General features: G+C 42.8%; 1 protein-coding gene across 1 annotated transcript in view; it reads right to left on the minus strand.

Moving 5' to 3' along the window:
* Window positions 1-9,243: 9,243 nt before the first annotated feature.
* Window positions 9,244-18,466, minus strand: part of LOC145395435 (uncharacterized) — a 310,749-nt gene continuing 301,526 nt past the window's right edge. The window contains exons 5-6 of the mRNA XM_080269034.1: window positions 11,566-11,669; window positions 9,244-9,743 (exon numbers count right to left, since the gene is read on the minus strand). Of these exons, the coding sequence (XP_080125160.1) occupies window positions 9,699-9,743; window positions 11,566-11,669 (149 nt within the window). The 3' untranslated portion in view covers window positions 9,244-9,698. The remainder of the gene's footprint in view (window positions 9,744-11,565; window positions 11,670-18,466) is intronic.

Genomic DNA, 18,466 nt, shown 5'->3' on the forward strand with positions numbered 1-18,466 from the left:
CGGGTTAATACGCACCCCTTATGAAGGTAAGACTCGATACGATGTCCAGTCTGCTCAAAATTATGATAATTTATATCAAACTGTTCACGTGATAGCTTGTATAGCCCTCTGACTGTGGTCCCAGAGAGTGACCCGCGGTCCAGTAAGGCTGCAACGGCCCTTCCACCCTCCACCTCAAGTGTACCGTGAGTTTCTGTCCGGAGCTGTACATCAAACAACATCATCAGACTTGGAGTCAGCAATATGTGAGGTTCTGAATCTCGACAACATCTTGTAGCTGTGTTACATGAAAAAAAAAAAAAAAAAAAAAAAAAAAAAAAAGGATATACTATGGCATGGCACCATGTCTCTGAGTCAGCTTCACAATTCTGAGAACTTTAGCGAATTCTTGTCAGATCGAAAATTTCAAGTCTGTGTGGACTCTTCACTCTCTAACCTTCGAGTTATGAAGGAGGGTGTTCTTTGAATTGCTGTTGCCATAAACAGCATAATAGATTCCCTGCATGAAAGGGTGTCTTCTTCCCTCTATGTAGCTAATCTAGTGATATGGTTTGCTGGATCCAGGATGTGTGCAGTTGAGAGGAGAATGCAGCTGGCATTGGACAGGGTCGCAGTCTGGGCGAAACAGAGAGGTTTCCGGATTTCTTCGAGCAAGACTATGACATTGCATTTTACAGAATAAGATGGGGTTCACCCACACCGTGTTTTAGTTCTAACTGGGCGCCGGCTACAGTGCATGAAAAGAAAACAAGTTTCCTGGCTTGACATTTGACTGCCGACTTAACTGAGTATTGCATTTGAAACTTCTAAGGGTATCTTGTTTGCCAGCAATTTATGGGTAAAATCTTACACCTCGTGGGGTGATGATCAGAAGACACTCGTACATCTGTATCAGTCCTTAGTGGAATCTAAACATGACTACAGTTGCAAGGTGTAATCCTCTGCTACTGTGGTGTGACTTCATATTCTTGATTCTTTGCATAATCCTGGTTTGTGTCATGCAACTGATACTTTCAAATCATCACCTATTCCTAGTTTTTGGTCGAGGCTGGAGTGCCTCCCCTAGTTCTACAGCGCAAGTCATTAATCATTCAGTGTTGAAATCGTGTGAGGAGTATGCCAGACTCACTCACCACTGTTTGTGTGTCTCAACAGTCATTTTTTTCGGTATTATATTTTGCATCCTAGCACTCCGCATCCTTTTGGCTGTAGAGTCAGGCAGATTATGGGAGATATAGGTGTGTCTGCAGTGCCTGTCTGTCCTGTCCAACTCCCAAGCATAGCTCCATGGTTCCTTCCATAGATGCAAGTGTGCAGAGATACTGAATGTACCAAGTCTTCAATCGCTTCTCTAGCTGACTATCAGCTGTTTTTGGATCATTCATCCGTTCACAGAGGCACTGTTCTTGTATATACAGATGGCTCGATGTTAGATACTGGTGCTGGGTTTTGGACGGTTTTCCCAAAATATGTAAAGGGAGGGACTCTTCCTCTATATCCTCTATTTTAATTGTGGATCTGACTGCTGTTTCAGCTCTTCTGCTGATTTAAGGTATGAGAAGGCTTCTTTCATGATTTTAGTGATTCTCTAAGCATCTTTTGGCTTTTCCTGATGCAGAGGCATGTCCAGTTTTGTTGGGTTCCCACGCATGTTGGTGTGGGGGGCAATGAGAGGGTGGATACATAACTAAAGCTGTATCTTCTCGTTGGCGCCCTACCAATTACCCACTTCATGCGTCCAATATGACACCTTCCTTGAAGTATGTGGTACATACTTGTTGGTAGAGACAGTGGGATGCTGTTCTCATAGTAAACTGATGGAAATTGTTCACAGGCTAGTTTTGCTGAGGGTTCTCTCCTTCATGCCTCAGTGATTGAAGGTGTCTGTTGCCCGTCTTCGCAATGGGCACTCATGGCTTACTCATGGGATCCTGGTGTGTGGTGGGACTCAGCCATATTGTGATGATAGCCTTGTTTCCCTTGCTGTCCGGGGGACCTACGTCAGAAATTCCTCCAAATGCATGGGGGGGTGATGGATGGTGCATACTGCCTGACCTCGATGCTTGGAGGAGCCAAGGGCTATTCTACTGATGTCTGTAGTTGTCTTTACGAGGCGGGCTTCCTACCAGTTTTATAGGCAATTGCAATATAATGATTTATTCTGTTGTCATTTTAGGTATTTTATTTCTACATTGCGATATCAACTTTCTTCTAGCATGACAAATTTTAGTTTTCATGACGTCTTTTACCTTTTTGTCCGGTGGTATATGGCCCTGGCAGTTGCGCCACTAGTTTCCTCTTGTATTTAATAATCAATTACTAAATCACTGAAACTAGGTTAGTGTAACAGGGCCATTGTGCTGTACATTCTCAATAGATATGATGAAAATCGGTGGAGAAAAGTAATGGAATAATAATGATAATAAAAGTAATGACAGGTACAATGATCTCCATCCATGTTAATAGGTGAACATTAACTTTAAAAATACTGGAGGATACAAGGATCTCCACCAACGGTAACAGATGAAGGTCAACTACTCGTAGAAGACTGTGTGTGCCAAAAACAGTTACTGCTTTCCACCTATGAAAATCTTGCTAAACTTTTTTTTTTTTTAATGACTCATAAAACGATGGCCAAACTGCCACCCGGATCCACGACCAAGCAAGACTTCTTAGGCCATGACGTGCATCATTTTTGGAGGGGAGGTTAAATTGAAAAATGTTGAAAACTGAAGTGTTCGAAATATCATAATGTCACACATGAATGACTTTCAATTATTTTCTATGCAAATGTATGTGTATCTATTTTTTATTTATTTATTTATTTTTTAATGCGACGAAGAAGGAAAGGCAAGGAGTCCGCAATTACTGTTCCTTCCAAGAAAAAAACAAATTACAAGAGAGAGCCAAATTTAAGATCCGATCATTTCGAGATGCCTGGACACACTGCATTTGAAAGACTGGAGATCATAAGCAGCAGGGAATTCAAACAGAGGGAGACAGTTCCAGAGTTGACCCATTGCATAAATGAAGGACTGGGAGTTATGGTTAACTCTTGCATTAGAGACTTGGACAGAAAACGGATGAGAGTTTGCTGCTAGACGGGTGCTATGCGCCTGTCGTAGAGGTAGAGGAATGCATGCAGACAGTTCAGAGGAGCAATGACCATTGAAGTAGCGATAGAAAAAAGATAAAGATGCAACAGTGCAACGAAGAGACAGAGGTTGAAGGATGTCAGTAAGATGGGGAGAGTTAATAAGACGAAAAGCCTTTGATTCCACCCTATTGAGAAGAGCTGTATGTGGGGAGCCTCCCCACACATGAGAGTTGTACTCTAAACAGGAGCAGTTAAAACCCCTGTATAGAGTCAACAATTGTGCAGGGGTAAAGAAGGAACGGAGTCGGCTTAGCACACCTAATCTCTTGGAAGCAGATTTTACAAGAGATGTAATATGATCTTTCCAAGATAAGTCCCGAGTAAATGAAACCCCAAGCATGTTAAAGGATGATGCAGCATTAAGCTGAGTATTATTAAACATTAGTGGATATACCTGTGGAAGATTTTGTCAGGTTGATATTTGTAAAAACTTAGTCTTTGATGCATTAACAACAACCAGATTATTATTACCCCAGTCAGAGATACAAGCCAAGTCAGACATTAGGTGTGCCATAGCCTCATCCCTTGTTTGTTGAAGTAACTGCTGAGATGGACGTTGCGGGAACCGAATGGAAAGGTGAAGGGTGAAGTCATCAGCGTATGAGTGGATAGGATTAGATGTACAGCTTAGAAGGTCATTGTTGAATAAAAGGAAGAGAGTTGGTGATAGAACAGAGCCCTGAGGAACACCACTGTTGATCCAGAAGAAGAAGAATGATGGCCGTCTACAACAGTGGCCATAGAATGACCAGAAAGGAAGCTAGAGATTAAGGGACAGATAGAAGGATAGAAACCGTAAGAGGGCAGTTTGGAGATCTATGCCAAATTCGATCGAAAGCCTTTCAGATGTCAAGTGCAATCGCAAAGCTTTCGCCAAAGTCCCGAAAGGAGGATGACGAGGAGCCTGAAAGGTAGGTGAGAAGATCGCCAGTGGAGCATCCCTAATGGAACCCATACTGACGATCAGAAAGAAGGTTGTCATAGGAAACATGTTTTAAAACTTTTCTATTAAGAATTGACTCGAAAACTTTTGATATACAGGATGTTAAAGCAATTGGACGATAGTTAGAGGGTTGGGAATGTCACCCTTCTTTGGGCTGACTGAATGAGAGCAAACTTACAGCAAGAAGGAAGGGTACAAGTTGATAGACAAAGGCGAAAGAGTTTGCCTAGGCAGGGTGTAAGCACAAAAGCACAGTTATTGAGAACAACAGGAGGGACTCCATCAGGCCCATATGCTTTATTAGTATTGAGGTGTGTGATGGCCGAGAACACATCAGCTGAAGAAATTTTAATGTCAGCCATGAGGAAGTCAGAGGGGGGAAGTGATGCAGGAACAGCACCGGAATCGTCTAAGGTGGAACTGGAGGAGAAAGTCTGAGTGAAGAGATCTGCTTTATCAGTAGAAAAAAGCACTACAGAGCCATCAGAGTAGAAAAGAGGAGGGAAAGATGATGAGGTAAAGTTGTTAGAAAGGTTTTTGGCAAGGTGCCAGAAGGAGCGGGAAGAATTCGAGTTGGAGAGTTGAGAACATTTAGTATGGATGAAATTATTTTTAGCAGAGCAAGAACAGATTTAGCATGATTCCGGACCAAAACATATAAAAGATGTGATTCAGGAGTGGGATGGCTCTAGTACCTTTTACAGGCCCTCTCCTTGTTGCGGACAGCATTAGAACAAGCATGAATAAACCAAGGCTTTCGTGCAATAGTCAGAGGATATGAGAAAGGAATGCATGTTTCCATGCCAGAGAGAATAACCTCTGTAATGCGCAAGGCACACCCAGATGGCTTCCGGCCATGGAAGAAATAATCATTCCAGGTAAAATCAAAGAAGTACTGCCTGAGGGCCTCCCAATCTGCAGCTCCAAAGTGCCACGGTCGACGTTTCTTCGGAGGGTCCACAGGCCATACTGGAACGATAGGACAGGTTAAGGTAATAAGGTTGTGATAGAAGGAGCCCAACGGAGAGAAAAGATTAACAGTGTAAGCAGAAGGATTAGTTGTAAGAAAATGTCAAGTATGTTGAAGCTCTCTCCAAGGAGGTCAGGGATATGGGTAGGGTGCTGTACAAGCTGCTCTAGGTCATTAAGGATAGAAAAGGTATAGGCTTGTTCACCAGGTGGATCAGTGATAGGAGAGAAGAGCCAATGGTGGTAGTGAACATTGAAGTCTCCTTGAATGGAGATTTCAGAGAAAGGAGAAATGGATAGAATGTGTTCCATCGTTGAAGTAAGATAGTCAAAGAATTTTTGATGGTCTGAAGAATTAGGAGATAAGTAAACAGCGCAGATATATTTAGGTAGGGCAGGATAGGTTAGGTCAGGTCATGTTATTTTGGTTAGATGAAGCATCGTGCCCGGTCTTCCCTCTACCGTGTCTTATGCGTACTGATACAAAGGGATCACTGAGCACTGGCGAGTCCTGAGAACATGACATCAATATCAAATAAATCTTACACTCAGCATTCTATGCCTATAGCCGTTTGACCATAACATTCCCAAGGCCATTCACGGCCCTATCCTTAACGCATGAGTGAGGATGCGCCTTTTTCGTTTTTTTCCTTGGCATTTCAGGAAGATACTTTATTGTTTAGTTTCAGATAACCTTTTTGACCTGCAAAACCTAAATATAACCTCAATGAAGATATTCAGTATGAGAAACCCGTATGAGTGTAAAAATGTCTCCTAGCTGGAAAAATAGCCCCCACATAAGTCACTCGGTTCTGAGGGGTTAAACCTGTATGTGGAGCTTCAATCAAAATCCACAGTCACTGACAGCTATTCTGGAACACTGTAACTGCTAGATGCGACATACCTGGATCCCACATTACAGAGAGCATTCAGCAACAACACAGAATGGTTAGACACTGTATCATTATTGTGTGCATTAGAAGATTTTGTCCAAAGCTGATGACTTGTCCACAGTGTCATCGTCAGTTTTATTAATACAGTACGAGTCATGGCTCCTTTGTATTTAGTTCCTCTTGTTAATTCTGAATTATGTCTTGATTATTCTATACATAACTCAGCAAGTTTTATTACATACACACACGAAGCACATCACGAAGCACATCATTAACAACCTCAACCACTCATCTGCCTGTGGACCAGACAACATAAGCAACATTCACCTTAAACACCTAGGACCACAAGGCATACAAGCACTCACCAACATCAAACTACAGCTACTCACACAACATAATACCCAACATCTTGAAGCATGGCAATATCATCACTATCCCTAAACCCAACAAAGACCCCACGTTACCCTCCTCACATCGCCCCATCACACTCCTCTGCACCCCCTCTAAAGTCACCGAACGACTGATACTACAACTAGTCACACCTCACATTCCCCTAGCCCAGTCACAACATGGCTTTAGGCCACTACACTTCACAAACACCCTTCTTACAGACCTTACACAGAGAGTTTTCGATGGCATAAATTCAGCTAGGCCACCACACAGAACACTCCTAGTCACACTAGACATTAGCAAAGCTTTTGATGCCATCCCCCGCCACAACCTCACAAACAAAATACTCAACACAAACATGCACAATAACACAAAAAGATGGCTGGCAAACTACTTAGCAGGCAGATATGCACATGTAACATTTGCCGGTCAGTCTTCTAACATCAGAAACTTCACAAACGGTGTCCCCCAAGGATCTGTTTTGTCCCCTACACTCTTTAATCTATACATGCACAACGTACCCACACCCCACAACCACAGATACACATAGCTTCCTATGCAGATGATATAACACTTACATGTACACACCAAAACGCAAACACAGCTGCACACATCATTCAACCTTACCTCAACACACTGCACGAATGGTTCACCACAAACAGGCTCAAAATAGTCCCAGCCAAATCTACTGTGACTCTTCTCACAAACTGGACAGCAGAACACAGTCACATCCCACACCTCACCATAAACAACACTCCCCTACCACACACACACACACACACACACACACACACACACACACACACACACACACACACACATACAAAATCCTTGGTGTAACATTCAATACATCAATGTCATTTAAACAACACATCACAAACATTAAAAATAAAATAACACCAAGACTCAATGCTTTGAGGTCACTAGTCTTGCCAATACAACATTCGGACACAACAAAGAAACCACCACCACAGTATACAAACAATACATACGTTCAGTGATGAATTATGCAAGCCCTGCCTGGGCTTCTAACCTGACCAAAACACACTACAACACTCTACAGACCAAACAGAACAAGGCCCTAAAAATAATCACAGGCTGCACAGCTACTAAACCCACAGACCACCTACATCAAGAAACCAAAGTCCTCAAAGTCAAGGATCACCTAGATATGAGAGGCATCCAGTTTCTTTCTGCAGCCTCCACAAACCCACAACATCCACTACAGTACATGGCAGCACATCCACCCACACCAAGGAACATCAAAACAACACCCAGCACACGATACCATACACAAATACTGTCATCTCTACCCCCTCGCCCACCTCAGACCAGCTTCCAGAAACATATCCACACTCAGATCACTCGCCGCTCCATTCAGTCACTTAAAGACAACACACAGTTGCATGCACGGCCTCCTGACATCCACCCTTCTGAATCCTATCTTCCTCGTGAGGACAGGGTCCACCTGGCCAGGCTGAGATGTGGGCACCATCCACCCCTCTTAAGCTACCAGAAGAGGCTGGATGACTCCGTCGCTGATGCCTGTCCAGGATGCAACACAGCACCCCATACTATTAAGCACATTATGGAAGACTGCATTGCATGCAGTCACCTATGCCAACAACACAACGTACACTCTTTGAAACCTCTGTGGGAAAACCCGGTCTCGGCCGTGGCCTTCCTAAGGGACACGGGGCTGTTCGGCCAGGCTGCCTAGGGAACAACTATTACTACTACTACTACACACACACACACACACACACACATATATATATATATATATATATATATATATATATATACATGCACTCGTGGGTGCATTCACTGTCAATAATTTTATAAGAGCTTAAGTCAATGAAGGATATAATACGCACATGAGCACTGCAATATTATATTTGATAAAGCACATAGGGAACCCCAAAGCAAAACAACAGAAGAATGCAGCAGCCACACACACAAATTGAAGGTGATAATCGACAGATCATTATGTTTTACCTTATCTGTGCCCTTGGCCAGAAATTTATCATATATCTAGTTCACTTTTTTTCCCTCAATGTAAACTCAAATCTTTTTACTTGGTTCCTGTTTACATCCAAGCGATTTTGTTAACTTTGGAGAAACCATTCCTAGTGAAGGGATTGAGTTCAGTCTTCTTAGCCTCTTCCCAATCTTATTTCTCCCCTTAAGACGAAAAAAATTGTATAAAAGTAGCGAAGATACGTTTAGAAATATGGAACGCCATTAAACTGAGGGACGTGATTAATTTGTTCTGGCTGCGATGTAACACAGAGAAGCAGATGAAGAAAGTAAAATATATGTGTAATGTGTGCAGGGGATTTTTCTTCTTTATCTTCATCCTCATTTTCATCATCATCATCATCATCATCATCGTCATCATCATCATCATTATTATTATCATCATCACCATCATCATCATCATCATCATCATCATCATATTATTATTATTATTATTATTATTATTATTGAACCTCCCTTCTTTCCTACATTTCAGTCAACAAATATACAGTACAATGAAATCTGGCAAATCATCATCATTATTATTACCCTAACGTTTTTCTTTCGTCGTAAGGAAAGGATGAGTTAGAATCTAGATACAGTATAAGAAAAGAGGAGACAAGCAAGTAAGGAATTACCTAATCCAAATAAACTTCTAGAGAGGCAAAAAAAATAAAAAGGTTATAATGTGAAAGAATTCTATATAGCTAACAACTATCCTATTACCTTACCCACTGCACAAAAGAAGTCATCCATATTTCCTCTTACTCCCTCGAAAAGATTTTATATCCTTTTTGGAAGACTGTTCAAACGGAAGGAGAGTTAGATCTTAGTTTTCTCTAACTCCTTCCTTAAGACACGTCCTTCCCAAATTAAGTAAAATCGTCCTGAGGTGTCAAGAATAAAATATGACCTAGTGGTAGTGAAGGGGAAGGGGTGGATGTGCAGGGGACTATGTTGAATCCAGTCGAAGGTCTTCCAGGGAGAGACGATTTTCAGCACCCTATATCCGGACGTACTGTGTGTGTGTGTGTGTGTGTGTGTGTGTGTGTGTGTGTGTGTGTGTGTGTGTGTGTGTGTGTGTGTGTGTGTGTGTGTGTGTGTGTGTGTGTGTGTGTGTGTGTGTGTGTGTGTGTGCGTGTATCCTTGCCACCTTCAAACAATCACCTCAACTCAGAATAAACCATCACTTATGTCAGGGTTAAACATATACTCCATAAACCCCGTCACAACCTAAGTCAACCTCAGCTGAATAAAATCGTCTGAAGGCAACGAGAATACACAGCAAAATACGTCATCGGACTGAAGGTGTTACTCTTGTCCTTAATTATTCCAGTCCATTGATGCAGGCTGTGAAACGATCCATCTGATCCTGGAAAAATAATGATAAAAAATGTATACTATAAATAATGTGGTTAATAATGAAGCTTACACTGTGGCTGTTTCTCTCATCCCTCTAACTAGAAAAGCCAAGCTGTGTATTGCCTGACCCTTTGGGGCTCTTGGCCTTGAAAGGAACGAGAATGGTTGTAGATGATCCTATGGAGATTATTTCAAGAATTTAACTTCGTATTCACAAAGAATCTTAAAGTATTTATTTAAAAAATTCAGCTAGAGAATCTTTCTGAATATGATTCACATCCCTAGAACACATCACCTAGCATCCACTTAGACACAGGGAAGATTGTTGGAGCCGCTCTATGGACTCCAGTCTGGCCTAGGTCTCTGCTGGTTACAATGAGTGACTCAGAAAGTAATGAATTAGTAGGCTGGACTCCGCTGCTGGACGGGTTTGGCAATTATCAGCAGTACAGTACAGCTATAAGGGGGGAGGGGAGGAATTGCACAAAATTTCTTGGGCTAATATCAAGAAAAAAATGCAGCATTAACATGGGCGCAGTTCTCACCTGTTATGAGCTACGATGAACAGCTTTTCTTTTTAATGTAATAAACGTTTCTTTTTTCAGCTTTGGTGCAATACGCAACCGTTAGGGAAAAGAAAATTAATGAAAATGAAATAAAATTAAAACTATAATGGTATTTGTGACCCACGTCTGACACCTTGCTGTTCGAAAAATCGATTGTGAGGTTGATAAGTCAGTCTAGCCTTGCCAAGAAGAGCATATAATATACGTTTTTAGACTGAAGCAATTAGGTTAGTAAGTTTGGCTGGATGTATTAAGTATCTGGGTCTTAGGACATCACCATTAATATCTTCGTGACTATACATGTTTCAGAACATTTTGTTTTTCTTTTATTTAGAGGATTTTTAGCAGATTTCCGCACTAAATAGGGTAGATATAGCCTTCATTAAATCCATCATCACTAGCATCCTTTCTCCTTAACTTGGGCCAGATGTTGATCATTTTGCAGCTTATTTCACGTAGCTAAGTGGCAGAAAAAGACAATGCTATGGTTAGACATCCTTTCCATAGCACTTCTTCATGGCTAGCATCATATTCTGGTGATAATCGATTGTTATAAATCAATACTCAAGCTGAAGAGATGGTAATTTTAGGTCAACTTAATATAAAAGGAGCACTGATGTACTGGACAGATTTTTTTTTTTTTTTACTTGAAGGAGTTGAAATATTCCAAAGTGAATCTGATGAGGTTTTCTCCACTACAATGACATTTCTTTATTTTTGTGTACCCAACCAAATTCGATCCAGTTTAGGAAAGATAATTAAAGAGACGGGATTAACTCATAGGTTACTGTACAGCACGAAAGTATAAAACAAATTGTACAGGTAGAGCTAATTTAAATAATGCTGCATAGTATGATGGTGGCAGAACTCTTTCCTAAACTGAAAAAAAAAAAATGTCTTGGGATGAAAAATGAAAAAGTCATAGGTTAAAAAATAGTCAAGGGATTAAACGATAGAATAGGTTTGGGATAAAAAAGGAACTGAACAAAAAAAAAAAATAGTCATGATGTAACGAAGGAGTCATGAAGTAAAAAAGTCACTGAGTAAACACATAGATATGGAGTTACGGCGTAAAATAATAATATAGGCATGGAATAAAAAATAGTCTTGGGTAAAAAAAAAAATGTAGTTATGAGTGAAACAAATAAAATAATCATGAGGTGAAGAAAAGTCCTGGGGTAACAAAAAATAATAATCTAGCAGACACGGTAATGTTGAATAAAAAACAACAATCCAGCAGAGACAGACAGAACCAAGAGGTATTACCCGGTCCAGTTTGATGGCAACACATCTGTACAGAGGAAACTCGTTCATCATGGTAAAGCCCATATCGGCGTCCTCGTCCAAAGTCAAGCACCCTTTCTGGTATTCTGGTTAAGGAATATTACGGAACATTATCTGGCTGGACTCTGAAGAGCCAAGAGAGGTTGTTGAGGATTGTGGAGGGAGGTTGTGGTGGTGGTAGTGGTGTTGGTGGTGGATAGTGGTGGTGGTGTTGGTGGTGCATAGTGGTGGTGGTGGTTGGTGGCAGTGGTAATGGTGGTGGGTGGTGGTGGTAGTGGTGGTGATGGTTATTGGTGGTGGTGAAAGTTAGCGATGTTGATGAAAGGTAGTAGTGCTGATAGTGGATTTGTTTAGGGTGGTGGAAGTGAGTGGTGGTGGAAGTTAGTGTGATGGAATTTAATGGTGGTGTAAGATAGATGTGGTGTTAGCTAGTGGCGGTGGAGGTTAGAGGTGGTGGCAGTAAGAGATGGTTGAAGTTAGAGGTGATGGAAGCTAGAGGTAGTGGAAGATAGAGGTGGTGGAAGCTAGAGGTGGTGGAAGTTAGTGGTGGTGGAATTTAGTGGTGCAGTGGTGGGTGGTGGGTCTTAGACTTTTTAGGAAAAGTCTTGTGGGGAAGGTGGTGGTGACAATGATGGAGGGGGAGATGGTGATGGTGACAGAGATGGAAGGGTAGATGGTGGTGGTGGAAATGAGAGAGGGGGAGATGATGGTGATTAGAGTGGTGGTAAGGGAGATGGTTATGGCAGTAGTGATGGAGGGGGAGATTGTTTTGGTGAGCGATGTAGGGGGAAATGGTGGTGGTGAGTAACGTAAGGGGAGATCTTGGCGGTGAAGGGAGGAGGGGATAATGGTGCAACGTCGAGGGGAGAAGGTGGTGGCGACAGAGAACGGGAGTGAGATGGTGATGGTGATAATGATGCAAGAGGAGACTGGGGTGGTGAATGGAGGAGTGATGGTAGTTTAAGGGGAGGGAAGAGAAGGTGAAGGGGTTGGTGGGAAATTGTGAGATGTGGTGGAGAATTACTGGTACTGAGTGGTGGTGATTGTGTGTTTGGTGGGGGTCATGTGGAGGATTCGGTGGTGACTGACGTGGAGTGTAGATGGTAGTGGTGGTGAAGTGGATAGTGACATACATCAATAATGATAATAATAATAATAATAATAATAATAATAATAATAATAATAATAATGATAATAATAACAATAATAACTAGTAGGCTGCAACTGTAAAGACAGTTACTGATGTCCACCTATGGGAATTCTTATTTTTGCAGTAACTAAAAAACCCTTCGTCAGACTGCCACCAGAAAGTAAGTAGACCTGGTCCTGGACCAAACTTCTAATGGCAAGGAAGTACCTCACTTATGTTTGTTTTTTCCTGTATGGGAGAATAATTTAGGATTGTTGACAAGTGGGGTATCACAAATTTCATGTCACTCATGAACCACATTCCAATTTTTTCCATATAAATGTTAGGAAAAAAATTATCATAGGATTCCCTTCCATTCTCACCAAAGTACGATAGTTTTGGCCTAATATCAGGTTGAAAATTCATGATTCTGGGAGGTTTTGAACCTGTGACTTTGAAAAAATATATTAAAGTCATTGATACTGGGTCATTGCAATATGGTCATGGTGCTGCACATCCTCAATAAGTATGATGAAAATCAGGGACGAAAAGTGATGAAAGAGTAAAAATAACAATAATTAGAAGACTTTAATTGTCAGAAACAGTTACTGATCTCCACCTATGAGAATACTGTGTTCTGGTATAATTAAAAAACAGAGTCAAACTACCACGAAAAAGAATACAGACCTGGCCCAGAATCAAATAAACCTTTCAGGAACAAGAAGTATCTCATATATATTTTGGTTTTTCCTGTACGGAAATGCAATTGAGAAGTGTGATATCCAATATATCGTTTTTGAAAAAAAAAATATCATTGAATTTCCTTGGACATTCAAGTATTTATTGGAGTAAAATGAGGTTGAACATTCATGACTTTTGGAAATTTTTGGACTTGAGACCTTGAGAAAAGTTGGTCAAAGTCACTGAACCTGGCCCTGCTGAGGGGGGTCGCCTTGACAAGGTGGTGAGGCTTGACACGTGGCTGGCAGTGCCACCAGTTCTGGAGGTGTGCCAACCTTTGTAAGGTTTGGGGTCTGTCAACCTCATGGACCAAGCACCCCCCCCCCCCCCGCATCGCTGGTAGAGAAGGCCTGCTGGTGATGTTGCTTGTCCCTGCCCATCTTACATCTTGGGTGTGGTTTTTGCTTCCCCATGCATTTGCCACATGTGGAGTCCCATAATGCTGGGAAACGGAAGTCCTGGGTGTTGAGCCATGCCGACAAATGTGCCCTGCAACTAGCAACACACCTGTTTGGTCCCCTATTCTGGCTAGACGAGCGGTGTGGTTTGGAGGATCAGGTCAATAGGCTGGTCACTCACTGGCTAAGGTCAAGTGGGCAGTGTGGGGGGGGGGGGCTGGTGGCCCCTATCATCGTGGAGTCGCCCTTATGTAGACACATTGGTGGTTACCTACACCTACTTCCTCATTACCTCAGGGTTGCCAGCAGTGTTATCCTTGACATGTGACCTCTCATTGATGGGATCTGTCGTGGGTGGAGGGGTGAGGGAAAGCAGTGTCATTTGCTGTATATGGCATTAATATATAATGTTAATGTTGACGACCCTGCATCTGTCCCTGGCTATTAAGAAACTCCATCTCATATTGCCACTTCGGAGTCTTATCAGACCCCTGGGGAGTATCATCCTTTGTCATAGCATTGAACTGGGACTGGGAGGTGTTCACATAGGGTTGGTTCAGCTATTGGGTTATGCCCAGAAGAAATGTGGCGAAGTCATATGCAAAATGTCTAGTGCTGAAATCCTCTTTGGGTAGATCAGGGCTGAATATTGATATTTTTTATTTACCCCATGCCATTGTTTCAGCTTGTGGCTGGGAACCTAAAATCTCTTTTCAGATGTCCTTCCCAGAGGAGAGCTCCCGATTACTGGCTAAGACCTCTGGTTCTAGTGCAAATGTTTCATTCATTCCTCATGCCACCTTTAACCAATATAAGGGTGTCACTTTCTCTTGTGACCTCCTCCGATACTCAAAGGCACAGCTGTTGGAGGACCTGCTGTCTTCTTGTATGATGACTGTTGAGTGTCTGATAAAGAAAATAGATGGTACTCGGATCCCAACTCCCACGTTGCTCCTCAGATTTGGCAAGTTTTCCTTGCCTGCTTCTTTGAAACTAGTTTGGCTGTTATTTTCTGTGAAGCCTTACATGCCAACCTCAAAGTGGTGTTTCCACTGTCAAGGGTGTGGTCACGTTACCTGCTTTTGCCGCCATTCACAGGCTGGTCTTCCTGGTGTCTGTGTCTCCTGTGGCAAATCAAGCCATACAGATGATTGTCCAGGGCCCCATCAGTACCATATCTTCTCGAATCTATCCTTGCCAATGTCTGGTAAGGGAAATTTTGACCAACCATACGCACGAGAAGGAATAATTTCCTAGAACTAAGAGGAAAGCCCAGACTTGCTTCTTTCAACCTGGGTTTACTTATGCTTCTGTCACGAGTGTGCCATTCAATGTCTCTGAAGTTATCTCAACACACCCCATTGCTCATATTTCCGTCTGGTGATTGCGGAATGCTGTCATTGAGACCAGAACTGGATATGATACTGGTGTTCACACACCGTATTCTCAGACCGTTTCTGCCCCCACATTGGTGATAAGTGTTTGCCCACTTTTATGGTGGTGGCAGATGTCTACACTGATGTGTGTCTTTGTCCTGCCTTGTCCAGCATGGCTGAAGTTCCATCTGTACCTGGTAAGAGTCATTGTAGTTATTCAGAGTCATTTGTGCCTCCACCGAAGGTCTCTTCTGTGGAACCTCGTGAGGACCTCTCTGTTGTTCCTGCTATCATGGAGTCTCTGGAGCTTAGTCACGTGCAGGGCGACGTTGTCTGGCTCACACTTGAGGATGGAGTTGCACGGATTATTGGCGCTTCAGTTCCATCACATTGGATATCAGCCTCACAGGATTTTGGTTCTGTGAACTCTTCCTCTACTTTTGAGGCTTCTGGCAATGGTGCTAGCTGACCTACTTCACCTACTCCGACCTGTAAGCCATCTTCCAAGCAACTAATTCTTCCTGCTCAGAGAAGGAATGTTGTAAAAATTCCCTCATCTTCGTCTCCATGTTTGCTTTCAGATGGTCGGCACAATGTGTGGGTTCCGGGTGCTGGGTAATCCTTTTTTTAGGGGTCTTCCTAAGCGTCAGCCCAAACGTATTCACTAGTCAGGGACTGTGCAGTCCTGCACCTCTAAGAGATTAAAATATTCAGCTATGCCTGATCATGGAAACATCGCTCTGCAGTGGAACGGTAGAGGTGTTAGAGCCAGCTGGGAGGACCTTCAATTGCTCCTGTCCAAGTTTCACCCCTCTTGCGTCTGCCTTCGGGGAACTATGGTTAGACACAGGCCTCTTCCTGCTCCCAGAGGATATACAGCTTTCTACTTCCCAACTCTTGTAGACTGTGGTTCTCGAGGTGTCTGTGCTATTCTGTACCACACAGATATTCCACTCACTTCTTTTTATGTACAGTCCCCCCTGCAGGTTGTAGCCTGTCAGTTACACCTGGAAAGGACTTGCATAATCTGTTGCCTTTAATTACCACCCTCTGTTCTTGCCTCACATGCCGATCTTGATCACTTCATAAGTCAGCTTCCTTGGCCACATGTTCTCCTTGGTGACCTAATGGGGCATCGTGCTTTGTAGGTTGATACATTTTCATGTACAAAATGGTACTTTTTCTTTTATCAACCTTACATTGGTCTCCTTTGATAGTTTATTGGACTTTTCAGACTTTGCCTGACTTGCACGGTAATGATCATTGCCATAATGTGATAAGTCATGCAACTCTGTGCCAGTGAACCTTGTCCCTCACTGGTGTTTGGGTAAGACTGACTGGGCAGTTTGCAGAACACAGTAATATTGACTAAAGTGTTCCTGACTTTCAAGTGTTGATGATGCAGAACAGTATTTTATATCTACTGTGTATCAGGTTAGTTTTTCTTTTATATATTCCTCGAACGTCTGGAAAGTTTTGTACGAGATCTGTGCCTTGGTGGAATGAGGTGTGTGCTTTGGCCAAAAATGTGTACAATGCTGCCAGTAGGATCTATCTATCTATCTATAGCCCGACGCTCCAATCCCGCAAAGGGTGGCCGCAGACAAAACGCCTCCAAGTCACTCTGTCATCCACCATTTGACTACCCTCTCCCCAACTCACCCCCTCTCCCTCATATACCTCTCAACTCCATCCCTCCACCTCATCCTCGGTCTACCCCTCCCTCTCCCCCCCTCCACCTCACCTACATACACCCTCTTAGTCAGTCTTTCATTCTCCATTCTCTCCACATGTCCAAACCACCTCAGTGTATTTCTCCTAATCTTTTCAACCACATCCACATCTACCCCACAACGTTCCTTCTCTTCTTCATTCGACAACCTGTACCTCCACGTCACTCCACATGCTCCTCTCAAGTAACTCATTTCCACTGCTCTCACTCTTGACTTGTTCCCCTCTTGCAAGGTCCACGCCTCGCTTCCATACGTCAGGGTAGTGATCACAATACTATCATGCAGTGACTTCTTAACTTCCATACTCACCTCCCTATTTCTCATCACTGCTTTCAGTGTACCAACAACCTTCCTTCCCTGCTGTACCCTTTCACGCACTTCATCCCCCCAAGTTCCATCCTTACTCATCACACTACCCAAGTACTTGAATGCACTCACATTCTCCATATCCTCACCATCCAACCTCACTGCACACTCTGTGACTTCATTCCTCTCAAACACCATAACTTTACTTTTGTTTACATTAACTTTCAGCTTCCTCCTCCTACACACTGTCCCAAATTCATTCACCAAACCTTGCAACTCCCATTCATCTTCACTCAACAATACTGTATCATCAGCAAACAGCAACGCCGGAAGCTTCCAACTCTCACCCCATCATTCATTAGGGCCAGCCCCACATCCACTGCCCTACCTTGCATCTCCTTTACAACCCCATCCATATATATATTAAACAGCCATGGAGACATCACACACCCCTGTTTTAGTCCCACATTGAGATCAAAGAACTCACTCAGCTCACCATCCACTCGCACCGTAGCCCTAGCTCCCTCGTACATACTCTTCACAGCACTCAATAATTTCCCCTCCACTCCATATATTCTTAATACCTTCCACATACCTTGCCTATCTATTCTGTCATAAGCTTTCTCAAAGTCCATGACGGCAGCATACACTTTCCTTCCCTTCTCTAGATACTTCTCCACTAAACATCTTAGAACAAATATCTGATCTACACACCCTTTTCCCTTCCTAAATCCCCCTTGTTCTTCTCCAACTAGCTCCTCTGTCATATACCTAACCCTATCAATGAGTATTCTACCATATATTTTACCAGTCACACTAAGAAGGCAAATACCCCTATGGTTACCACATACTTCTCTCTCCCCTTTTCCTTTGTACAGAGGAACAATTATACCTGATTTCCAGTCCTCTGGAACCCTTCCCTCTTCCCAAGCCAATCTACACAACTTCCATATCCACTCCACAACAATCTCACCCCCATACCTAAGCATTTCACCACACACTCCATCTATTCCTGGGGCCTTTCCCAGCTTAATCTTCTTCATCGCTTCCACTACTTCCGACCTACTGATCTCTTCCTCCCTCCTCTCATCTCTTCTTCTCCCAGCCATTCCCCAACCACTTATACTCGCACTGCTCTCACTCTCTACATTCAACAAATCCTCAAAGTGCTCCTTCCATCTCCTCAATTTCTCTCTCTTC

The sequence above is a fragment of the Coenobita brevimanus genome, chromosome 31 (genome assembly GCF_032717465.1).
Source record: "Coenobita brevimanus isolate Jiangsu-jjx chromosome 31, ASM3271746v2, whole genome shotgun sequence".
In the NCBI taxonomy this organism is placed as follows: domain Eukaryota; kingdom Metazoa; phylum Arthropoda; class Malacostraca; order Decapoda; family Coenobitidae; genus Coenobita; species Coenobita brevimanus.